Source organism: Crocodylus siamensis, chromosome 13 (assembly GCF_052110815.1).
Source record: "Crocodylus siamensis isolate JL-2025a chromosome 13, ASM5211081v1, whole genome shotgun sequence".
NCBI lineage: Eukaryota > Metazoa > Chordata > Crocodylia > Crocodylidae > Crocodylus > Crocodylus siamensis.
Genome location: NC_143407.1, coordinates 29436962 through 29449541, shown reverse-complemented (window position 1 = coordinate 29449541; position 12580 = coordinate 29436962). Strand labels below are relative to the sequence as shown.

The 12580-nt window shown below is 43.2% G+C and overlaps 1 protein-coding gene across 6 annotated transcripts in view; it reads right to left on the bottom strand.

Annotated features, from left to right (window-relative positions):
• Positions 1-12580, bottom strand: part of PITPNM3 (PITPNM family member 3) — a 334273-nt gene that overhangs the window by 179992 nt on the left and 141701 nt on the right. For all 6 annotated transcript variants that reach the window (XM_090025435.1, XM_090025432.1, XM_090025430.1 and 3 more), the window contains exon 3: positions 8412-8519. In XM_090025435.1, the coding sequence (XP_089881561.1) occupies positions 8412-8519 (108 nt within the window). The remainder of the gene's footprint in view (positions 1-8411; positions 8520-12580) is intronic.

Genomic DNA, 12580 nt, shown 5'->3' with positions numbered 1-12580 from the left:
CAGTGTCAGCACATACCTACTTGCTCTCAAGCTCATATTATCCTTCAACTTATCTTGCTGCTGGGGTTCACCTCCGGTGTATTCACAGCAATCACGGTGCTTTGTTCTATTAGGCTTTTTCAGGCCTCTTGTAAGGAAGGCTCTCCATTCTTCTGCCTATCCCCACTTCCAGTTGTAATTCATATTTCTTGAGCAAGAGAGAGATCAGAACTGTGCAGAGTATCCCAAAGGAGGCCTCGACAACACCCTCTGCACTGCCTTTAATATTTCTTATCATCAGCAAATCTGAAGAGAATTTCAAAGTTGGAGAGCAGCTACGTTTCATGAAGGATCCAGGGTCTGATAAAGAAACTTTGTAAAGATGATGGCCCTTTATAACTAGTGGTATCTTCAGTAATTCAAAAAATAAAGGTTATAGGAACACTGGGTTGTTCTGGGGGGTTTGGGGTTGTTTGTTTTGTGGGGGGGGGGGGGGTTGGGGGGAATTGTAATTTCTTTTCTAGTATTTTGTGTAGTGTATTCATTCCACTGCCTCCTCCATTTCTGCTATTTGTAGGTGGAAGAACAACTTCTCCACAGATTGGACAGAACTAAGGGGTATGCCTTATAAAAGTTAACATAACCTGCAAATCCTCATTCAGATAGCCTGTGAGACTTGTCCATATTGCCCACCCCAGGCATTCAAAAATTATGAGTCTGGTTCCTAACAGACTCAGTTCCTCAGGCCAGCTACTACCGCCTTTGCCACCACACTGGGAACAGAAGACATGAGCTCCAGACTACACACATGGACCTCTACAGCTTGTAAACAGTGACTTACGCTTAGTGCAAAATTCAGCACTAGAGGTGCAATTTTTGCTACCTGCAAATCTTGAAGCGATTTTTTTCCAGCAAAACCGAATACTGGAACAGCCTAAGAGTACAGAATAATATGAGGTATTAAATGTTATTAAACTCCTGTGCTGGGTCCTGACCATGAAAAGATGCATGTGTGCTCATTGCTACAAAGCAGTATAGCTTCTTACTTTCAACCCCACTCATTACTCTGCTAGGGTGCAACGTACTCTGGAAAGACCTGAGAGGCCAAAAAAAGGACAGCCAGCACTAGAGGTAAAAGCCCTAAGTCTGTGAATGTCCTGGGAACTGGGGAAAAACACTTGGATTGTGAACACTGAGGAAAGGACCATATTTTTGCTTTGTTTGTACAGTGCCAGCAGGACAGGATACTGGCCCAAACCTGGGATGCTTATGTGCAATATTAACTCAACGCCAGCTGAAATCGTCAGCCCCTGAAGGGGTTAGTGAAACCAAAATTTCAGCTTCAACCCTGATTACAGGCATCGAGCCAGACGTGCTGCTGAGTTTTTGGTTGTAGCCGTGTTGGTCTACGGACATAGGCAGGCAAGGTTCATTGAGTAGACGTGATCTCTTTTATTAGACCAACTGCGTAGTTGGAAAAAAGCCAGGCATGGAATTCAGTTTCCACAGGGTTCGGGCAGACCCTGGCTCACCTGTGGGAAGTTTTGTACTCCCCTTTCCGTCACTTTGAGATCAAATTATGGCCTAAGCCATAAGCCACCTATGCATTTGTACTTCTGAAGTTGCACTTGACACTTCCACTAGGCAAGCTACACAATGATTTTGCCCGTAGGAGACCTTCGCACACAAAGCAGAAGGAACAAGAGACTCAGACTAGTTGAAAAAAAAATCTCGGTTCAAGTTGACAGGCAAACAAATTCTTACCCTCCCGACACAACTGATGAATTTTCATGTTCTGAACCTCCATGCATATTTACTGCAGTTTTGCCTCTTCCCAGATAGAGCACAATGAAAAGCAGGGTGACTACACTGTGCTCAGACTTAAGGGAACATTTTTCCAAAGCCTCCCACAAAGCCCAGCTGGATAATATATAATAGCACTATAAATGAACAATAATGTCATTTATTTTCTCCCCTAAAACCATAAAAACACTCCTAAAATCTACTTTGCCTGATGTATCTATCCTAGCCATAAGGAACATCTTGTTACAGTGTCACGTGGGTGTCATAATAAAGGGAAGCCCAATGATTTCTAGTAACAATCCCCAAGTTACTTTTAATGGGTGCTGGGTATCCAAATTCCTGAGGCAGTGATAAAAGTAATACTGAAAACCCCAAAGCTTAACAAAACCTCATAGGAAATTATTGGATCCAAGCAGGTGTGTGGTATCCTGGCTCCACTGATTTGTCAAAAACTACTGCCACTAGCACCGCAGCTATTTTAAGCCATCCAAATGTATAAACACGCGAGTTCTAGATTATTTAATTTGCATTTTTTGTTAAAAAATTGCATTTGACTGCAGCAGTTTCAGAGAATTACAGCCATTTGAACTTCGGAAACCAAAAAGAGGCTTCAAACATCCCATGAATATATTAATCTTACTAAAAAATTGCACTTATGGCATCTTTGTACTTACACAAAAGTCTGCTTAATATGGTCTTTTCAAGAGCAGATGTTTCCAGAGAGAAAGGAAAGTCCAGCTGTTCTGAAAGGAAAGACTTTCCCTCCCTACCTCCCCCACTTTTTTTTAAGCTTGGCAATTATTAGCCCAATTTAATTAATGTCCTGTTTTTCAGAAGGATGGAGGGGGAAGATGAAAGACAATTTAATGTCCAACTTGAAATTATGAAGCTATCTACAGTCCTCCTGTTCATAAACTCTGTTGCATTCGGGATTCCGCTAGTACCGAATAAAACACAGTCTTTTTCCTGAATAACCTCCAGTCTAAACAGACACAGGGAGAAAGGGGAAGCCAAAGGCTGAGGGATGTGTAGCGACTTGCCCAGCGTCACACAGCAAGTCAGTGGCAGAAGTGAGAATTAGAACAAGACTAACTCCCTTGCGAGGTCCCTATCCAATTGCAGCACATTGCTTCTAACCAACTACGATGCAGCTTCTCACCATGCAGCATATCCCAGAGCCATCAGTAGGGGTCTAGCACAGTCGGGTTCTTCCACAGCCTGGGTAAAATCCATTCCAAACCAATGCGACTCTGGCTAGGACTTCACTCATCACTGAAATGGGGAGACTGTCTTAAATTGACCAAATTGTAATTGGTCAATCTAGATGGCAGCATATCATCATTATAAAGATGACATGCCCAGCTTGCTAATTAAAGCAGAAGAGAGCGTTGTTTTCCTTTAGATACAGTGATTGCCTTGGCTATAAAATCTCCGACAATCTTTGAAAAAACAAAAAGTCAAAGTTGTTTTTAAACTTTTCTTCTACAAAATTAAAGGCAGCCCAAAGTTCATCCTACTCCACTCTGGCACTTGCTTATACCACTGCATAAGTGTGCACAGGATCTAGAGCAGAAGTACTAGGGTACGAGGACTCAAAAAAAAAAAAAAAGTCAAAACCCCAAGAGGCCAAATTCTTTTCTGATGACTTAGGCAGATGCAATCTCACTGATGCTGCATCTGCTCAATACCAGGTCTGAGTTTGACCATGGGATATTTACAATGACATTTGGATTCTACCACTAGGAAACCGCTCCATCCAGATAATTTATGCAGCCCTACAAGTTTTTAATTCAGCTTGATTGCTGTTTGTGTTACTCTCCATTTAAATGTATTAAGTCATCGTTATAGTGTTGTCAGATTTTTCCCTGAAGAAGTATTCGGAGCATCGATGGGAAAACTATATTGGTCAAGGGCTCTCGGTTGCATTTACAGAGAACCAACAATCGAATTAGTTTATACACTTGCCATTTATAAGGGTGCTAATAACCTCGCACATCTTGCACAGGAGTTGTGGCAATACTGCTTCTTAAAAAGTAGTGCCCAGTGTGTCTTTAATTCTGCCCAGAGCGTGCACGATCTTTCATACATCTTCATTTATGGAAACAGCTCTTAATTGTGTGCTTTATTAGTCAATCTATTAAACCATTAAAAAGAACCAAATGTGCTGCTTTCTGCAAAGGCAACTGGCAGAAACGCTTGTCTTGGAAGCTGATTAAAACTGCAACGCTTACTTCTCAGCTGCAATGAACACACAGTTCAGAGCCAGGGATTAGATTTGGTGATTCTGCCAGCCAGTGGGAGTTGTCTGCTCTATTAATGACTATGGAATTGGTCCTGCATTTTTTAAAAACCTGATGTAAATGTTACATTTGAGGAAAAGATGTTGGATTGGCAGCATTAAAAAGAGATAGCTTTGATTTACCCACAAAATGGCATAACAGAGAAAATAGCAGTGCAAACCTCCCCCAGCTTCCCATCTATTGATGGGTCTCCTCTGTCGAAGGAAACAGCTGAAAAAAATAAATGAATGCTCACTCTTGCTACCAGCAGAAGGAGTGAAGTGGGACCAAATTCAAGACCTTCAGTACCAAAGCATGTACCACGACTACCAAGGCTAGAAAAGTAGCTCTGTTAAATAGCACCAATTGGGGCCCCTTTTTCCAGGGAACTGTATTAAAGAAAGACCCTGCATGTTTGGGCTGGGATTTTGGGAGGTCTCTAAAAGAGACCTGCCCAAGCTAATGGACTTTGGGCATCTATTTCTCTTCAGTTCATCTGAAAAAAAAATCACAACTTTAAGAAATAATCTGGCACCTACTGACTTAAGTGGAAAAAAAATCTAGTTGACATCCATAGTACTGGATCAAGCCTTTCGCCAGTGGATTGCAAAATGGGAATACTGTATTCAATTGTGGCCTCTCTTCTGAGCACTTGGACAAGGTGCCAGTTAGGGTGGTGCTTCACATTACAGACACCCTGAAAAAGAGTGTGCACTCATTTCTTACAAACCATTGTCTGGTTCTGCAATGCTAAGAGGTTCCACCCCAGGGCTGGATTGAAAAGGGAGATGAAAAACCCTGCTGCCTTTGAACCGTCCAGCTCCCCTCGCAGCCTGGCTGCCTTGAATGACAACTCCCAAATTCAAAAAAAAAAAAAAAAATAGCCTAATCTTTGCAAACAAGTTTCCCAAATAGTCTCTGAAAAGTAATAAATCCAGCCAGCTTTCAAAAAAGGTTTAAGTGGACTTAGGTACTCACAAAGCTCCACCAACTTCAATGAGTCTTCTCTCAGGGAATAAGTAACAGATCTATTCTATGTAAGCACAGATATCAGAACGTAACCTCTATTAACGGTGAAATTATTTGGTTAAAAATCGTATCTGATTAAAAAAAAAAAGAGCAGCAAGCTTTGACTGTAATGAAGACTGAAATGTCTTACTACTGTAGCTAATTTCAGAAAATACCATAGTCCCTCAGAAAATAATATCGCTCCTGAAATATACCTTGCCTGTTCTTTGCTTTTATTATTTGTATTTTGTAGTTACTAACCGCAAAAAGGAGCTCTAAAATTCTGTAATCAGTAATGCAATTCAGTCTTTAACAAAAGCACTGTATAATTAACTGCAGCCAAACACAATGATAAGATCTATAAGCATTTGGCAGATAATTCCACAGTAGGAAAATCAATGGGCAGCTAATCAATAGAATTGAACCATACAGTATAACATGGGAGAGTTCAAGAGAGGGGGAAAAAAACATGCAATGAGGCGTCTAGCCTAGTTTGAGTCAGATGAATATAGCAGGTGTCCAATCAAGGACAATTCCTAGCAGGCTGGGCATGTTACAGCTGTTGCTCCATTTCCTTTCACATTGTAGAGAGAATGAAAACCACAGCCTGATACGAGCTACTGCGATATTAGTTCAGATTTTCAGATGTGCTTTCAGACCCTCTGCACCTACTGACTTTGGTTGCAATGAGATCTGCTCAGCCCCCATGCATCGTCGAGAGCAAAGTCTTATGTCCTCACTCATGGTAGCAAGCTACCAAGTTTTATTTAAACATAGCACATTTTATAAATGAAACTGTTTGCAAATGATGGTCCAGCCAGATCAGTTATCCTCTTAGTCCCTCCTTAAAGCAAACAAGGTGAGGACCAGGCAAGGCAGGACTTGAGCTAGGAGAAGAGATGAGCCCATGAGAGCTCAATGTTGGTCGCAGAATGAAAAAGAAAAAGCTCCTCAATTAAGACAGCAAGAGGTGGGTCAGGTGTAGTACTGGAAACCTGGGTTCCCCTCCCAGCTCTTTCACTGGCTTCCTGTACGATTTTGGAGAAGATAATTTCTCTGTGCTTCAGTATCCCAAGGTGAAACATGGGGCACTAGCAATAATGAGCAACACTATCCTAGGATCTAACACCATAATATGGAAATTAGTATATTAAAAGCTCACAAGTTCTGAAGGAAATCCAGGACTAGGAGTGCAGTCCAGGCTGACCAGCCTTAACATGGGCATTAAAAATAAAAAGCATCTTGCACATGATATTGTATTAGATTGATTTATCTCGTTTGCCTTGAGTCAAGAAAAGAAGCTTATGCTTCAGCAAGCATCTCTTACAAAACCCAACTGAATCTGTCACTCCAACTGAAGCAAGTTACCAAGCAACTAGAAGGGCCTCTTAATGCCACTCCCAAGGGTAGATGGCTTCTTCCATCTGTCACTATCCATTTAATAATTAAAAACACACCACTTGGATCATCTGGTCCATGTGTCAAGGTACAGAGAGGAGTGACAATTTTTGCCTGATCAGGCCACACAAAGCAGCTCATAGCTGTGACCAAACACAAGTTCACAGCTGCAAACAGCTTCAAAAATGGCTGACTGGGTGAAAATCTGACTCCTCCAATAACGAGCTCCCTCTTCTGCACCTCCCCCTCCCCACCTCTGCCCATGCTGAAAACAAGAGCACTGGCAAAGAGACCTAGCCATTGCTATGTGAACCTGGCTGCAGGCTCCCTTCTCCCCTGGAACCAACACTGAATTTCTGCAAGGTCTGGGGCAAGGTTGCAACTCCAAACTCTTTGCAAAAGTTGTTCTGAGTTACAGCTGGGAGCTGCACCTCAGTCTGCACTCTTAATCACCAGGAGATGAAACTCAAAAAATTCACTAATGAAGAATATTAGCCAAAGTACCTGTACAAGAGCGCACTGGGAATACATAAGGTGAGAGAAAATGATTCCTTACTTTTCCTACACCCTGAGAGAGCCTAGTCTATCATTAAAGTCAGCTGCATAAACAAAGAGGGAACAAAAGCCTTTCAAAAGATGGCAAACAAAACCCAAAAATATATAATCACTCAAAAATATTTAGGGAGCCATATGACAAAGGCAAATAAATTCCCTTCAATTTAAACAGAAACTCTCTCTCGAAATTTAATGATATTCAACTCATCACTTAATTAGCCTACACTCACCTGAACAAATTTATCAAAATCTCTCAAGCCAGATTCCAATACCAAACAATACCCTACGGTAAAATTTTCATAAAGTGGCCTGGGTGCACAAGCCAACAGGAGATTCGGGTAACATTTAAAAAAAACCAAGACTTACTAGCTTCACCTCTTGATGCAATTCACCTTTCGAGCTTCACCTTTCAGGCACATAGGTAAAGATGTTTAAATGATATTGGGTGTCTTATTGCCAATGATTTCATAGGAATGCGAGTGCAACCCACCTTTAAAAGTCTAGCTCTTTGGGGCTTTAGAAAACATAAGTCCTAGGGATCACCAATACACGTGCCCAACATCTGCTCCAACACATTTTAATTAGAAAGCGTTTGCTGATTAGCACGCTCCAGCAGCCTCGGCGGTCACATGCATTCAATGTCCTCATATTTCAGATTGGCGGAGGGGGTGCCTTAACTAAAGTCTGTCGAATGAGCTTTAGTTAAAGCACTCCCACCATCATTTTGAAGTGCAGGATGCTGAATACATGAGATGCTGCAAGCGCTTTAATTGAAGTGGCTCCTCAGAGCCACACTAATTAAAGCGCCCGCCCACCCTGAACCATGTGTAAAGACACCCTAGGTGACCAATGCCCATAGGTTGCTTTCGAAAAGTTGAGATCTTTTTCCATGAATGATTTAGCCGACTTCAGAAGAGCAAGGTGCAGACCCAAGTAAAAGTACAAGAGTCTGGTCCTGCGCAGTGAGCTGACTGCATCACTATGATCACTACGCCCGCACCAAGAGCCACTGCTGTGGCACACACATGAGATAAACAGGAACTACATATTATCTTAGCCCATTACCATAGCACAAACCTGGATGCTGCCTCCTATTCCTCTGAACGTAGAATTCTGCATTCCAGCAAAACCCACTGAAGTTATCAAACCCATGTGAATAGTCTCCCCCAAAAGGATGCATTTTCCAGAAATACTGTCTGAATTATTTTAACAGTAGAATATCGTTAAGAGTTACACACCAATGCTCATTAAGCACAACACCATTTACACCAGGGGACATTGCAAACAGCATTTGCACCAAATGTCTTAACAAAATAAGCCACTGGGTGTCTGATATAGCAATTTTTCCCTGTTAAGGTAAATAAATAAATACAGAAAGTTGAAGGTTACCTGGATTTTCTTCCAGCTTTCCTATAGTTTCAATCTGCTCCACCAGGTCATTTGAGTTCCACTGACTCATGCCAATGAGAATAGCACTTTTCCCTTCCACCACCTCCTCTGCAGCGAGAAAAAAGAGAACAGGGTAAATTACAATCCAAGCAGGAGAACAAAGGCAGGATTACCTTGTTGGTAATTATTAGAGAAATAAGCAGGTCTTTATGAACCCTAATGGGAATACGCAGCATGCAACATACACTAGATTCTCTCAGAAGTCTGCCTGTCTACAACTTCACATTGCCTGATACCTTTCAAGGCCTGGCCTATGTGGATTTGCCCTACATCACATGCTAAGAGTCTCTGAAGAAAGGCAGAAAACCCAGTTCCAGTATCTAAACCCAAATTCAGTGCTTAAACCATTAGACTGTCTTTAATATCCTGTAACTACCAGTTCACTCATACAAGTGAAGCAGTTCATTATACAATAATGCTGTAATGCATCTTCCCTACTCCATACGAGCAACATTTTAACACACCAAAGGCTACTAAAAATGTGTTGACACTTTCACTATTTCAGTGTGGTTATAGGCTATCTGGAGCAGTAACCACCTCATTGCTGTGTATTTGGACAGTGAAGTAGCAAATGCCCCTAGTATGGCTGCAATTATACTGGTACAAAAGTGATTATATCGGTATAGTTCAGTTCAGTTCAGGGAACAATATGAGCTACACCATTATGGGGCCTATTTGTACCTGTGTGATAGTGTTCACATGAGGGCTTTACTCTTATACCATGACTCTAATCCACATATCTATGCTGCTTCTCTGATGCAGGTCAGTTTTACGTGACTTCTTAGTAAAAGGCATTTCAACACTAAACACAGAAAATCAATCTTAAGATTTCAGTGTCCAGGAATCCTGAACTCAGAACTCAAAATTGTGAAGGGCAGGGGAGTGCAATCACAGACATTTCATGTCTGTAAAACCCTTTCATCAAAAGCCACATGAGCCTTTCAATTTTAATCTCAGGATACAGAGATTATAGGATTACATGGGCCTACTGCTCAGCAAACGGGTTCCGCTAACAGGTCTGTACTTTCATCAAGAACTCATTGAGAAGTGGGCTGGGAAGTGCCAACAAAAAACACCCAGCACGTTGCAGATGTTCCCCTTTAACAGGCTCTCAACGCTGTATGAAAACATTTCCATTCAGTTTAGCAGCTGTTTAGGAAGCAGCGCGTATTAGTTCCTTTTGAATGAATTTATTAAAAGCATTTCAGCGTGGCTATGTACAAGTTCCTGACGTGTGCTGTGCGCTTAGTGTGAGTACACAAGAAAGCAAATGCAAAATGGGCAACTGGAATTCTTTGCTATGGCAGCAATTCAGATAAAGGGCCAAATCCTGCACGCTAACCTCATGCAGTATAAAGACAGGCTCAGTGGGAGTAAACAGCTGAATTGCAGCAGAACACATCAGACTGAAATAATCAAATTCAGACCAACTTCAAGTTTCAAAAATGTTTCAAGGGCAATTCGATTCTTGGTCGTCTAAATGCATATCAAAACAATAATGTCACATTGTGGCCTATAGGAGAGAAGTAGGTCTCTTGGGAAGTAATGCTCCCCTGCCACATCATGGAATATCAAAGCAGATATCAATCCTGGGCTTTATGCAGCTACCTATGACCACCATATCTGCAATGAGGGAGCAGTCAGGACCTGCCTCTTCTCACTGCCACTCAGAAAGTGGAAGTGGGATGAACAGACCGCAATCAATACCTCCATAAGCAGAGCAGACAGCAACAGCAAAGTGCCTATGAGACTTTCTCTGCAATTCTCTAGGCTCAAAATGTACTTGGGATTTTGGGGGGCTTTTGTGCTTCTGTTCATTTTCTTTGTTTAAAGGGTTGATTCATTGCAAGTCTTCGGGCACTACACAAGATAGGGGATGTGGTGGGTAAAAGGGTCCGCCTGTCTTGAGAGAGTCATTCGTACGGTGGAAAGGCTCTTCTCCCATGTCGTTTGAGAGCATAAGGCTATTACTGTTAATATCTCTCAAGGAAGCTCAATAGAATTTAAACTGAGGAGTTATATAAACCTGATCACCGTGGTTGTCATCCTTGCCTGCAAGGGATTGTGCATGATGAGTATCTCACACAGACATTAAACACAAAGGCATCCTCATGACCCTCCCCACCCCCCATGAACTTTGCTACCAACATGAGAGCTGAGACAGGGATTAAGCACTTCATTCAGGGATACATAGGGAGTCTGACACAGCCCTGGACTTCTAGCCCAAGGCATTAGCACCAGCAGCATCCTCTCTCACTTAAACAATGAAGCTCTCAGCAACTGGGCTGCAACAGTCCTCTGATGCAAGATACCTGACCCTCAGGTCAGGCCACTGAAATGCCAGCAGCACGCAGCGCCCCACGGGCAAAGAATGGTACAATTACAACCCCTGCTCTCTGCTGGGAGCCAAAGCAAAGAGGGTGCATGCTAACCAGCATTACCACTTAAGCCCTCAAATTCCTTCCAAAGGCAGGATCCTTAAATCGGCTCTGTAAGCAAGTTTTAAAAGTTTATCATTGCTAGTGCTGTGGTGGAATGGAGGACCTGGACACAAAATTAGCCTTAGTTCTTCAAAAATGTGTCAGGATGATGTTCAACAGGTCTGTAAAATTGCTGGAGCATTCAATCTAATATTTTCTCTTCATTCGTCCCTGTTCTGTAATCCACTAAGACAGGCCTTCCAGATGGCCCTCATGTTTAACAGAGAGAGGAAATAAGATTTAGAGGTTGCAGACTCAAGTACTTATTTTTATTGGTTCATGCACTGGACAGAAAGCATTTAATATGGTCCAAAGCACAATGGAATTTAGCATAGCACTCTGGTAGTCATCACGGCCCACGCTGCAAACCATATCACAGCAGGAAACGGTGCTCGGACCACTGCTTTCCCATCGCCGAGGACTCCACTGCCTGTCTAGCTATAAATAAAAGAAGGAGGGTTATGAACCCCTGTTTACAGCCCAGATTCAGATTGCATTAACTGGCAATACACAAAACCCCAATATCAAGACATAAAAATGTACTTGCCAAGCCACAGTCCCACTACTTCAAGAAAAAAATGCCTAGGTCTCAGATTAGATGCATCATGAACCAATCTTTTAACCCCAGTTCTTTTCAGTCTATTCCCTCAAGATTCAAGATATGAAAATATAGTGGGAAAGACAGCAAAAGTTGTGTAGCCAGCATGGCCGGGAGACTATGGACCTTATTCTCCATGTAGCTCAGCATAAACACACAAGTGTAATTACACCTACTCCAATGGAGTTATTCATCTCTGACCCACATGGTGAAAGAGAGAGAGCTGGGGTGGATCCAGAGGGATGCAGTCTTATCCCCTACCCCTTCCACGGTGTAACTCAGATGCCGGTGGCTCCAATTCTCTGTCTAAGTCCTGTGAGGATTGCAAGGCACAGCTGGAGTCCCAGGCTGGTGTGGGACACCTGCAGAAACAAGCACTGTCCCTGGCTGACCTGGGGGCAGGAGGAGCTCCAGGACCACTCCTGCCACAATCCAGCCAAGGGGCTGTGAGGAGCAGCTCTGCAGGGTGCCATGTTCGGTGGCAACAGCAATGGGTAGGTCCCTTTTCCCTCCCCCCACCTAACAGCCCAGGGCTTCCAGTGCAAGGAGAGGCTATGCAGGGTGACAGGCTCCACCAGGTGATGGCAGTGACTGCAGTCTCGCCTTCCAGCACCGGCTCCCACTCAACAAGGGACACACAGGCGGACTGGGCAGAGAACAGAAAAGCCTACAAAGGTGGAAGGGGATGCACACCAGCTGCTGCCACTGTCCCTGACTAAGCCCAGCACCCTCACTGAAGACCCTGGCTTGAGCACAACAGCAATGCCATAACTTCCTCCACCCCAGAGTCACCTAAAAACAGTGGCAACAGCAAGTAGGAGACAGGGGTGAGGGTAGAGGGGAAGGAGGGAGTTTTCCCTGCTTTGTGGACTCAAAGTCCCTGGCGTCTGCTACCGTGACACTGTCAACTACCCACACAGCAGCAGCTGCAGCCATTTCTGCAGTGCTGGCTGCATCTCTAGCACCCCACTCTTTGCATTCCTAGATCTGCCCATGGCAGGGGGACTCCACTCCTTGTTGTGGACTGGACT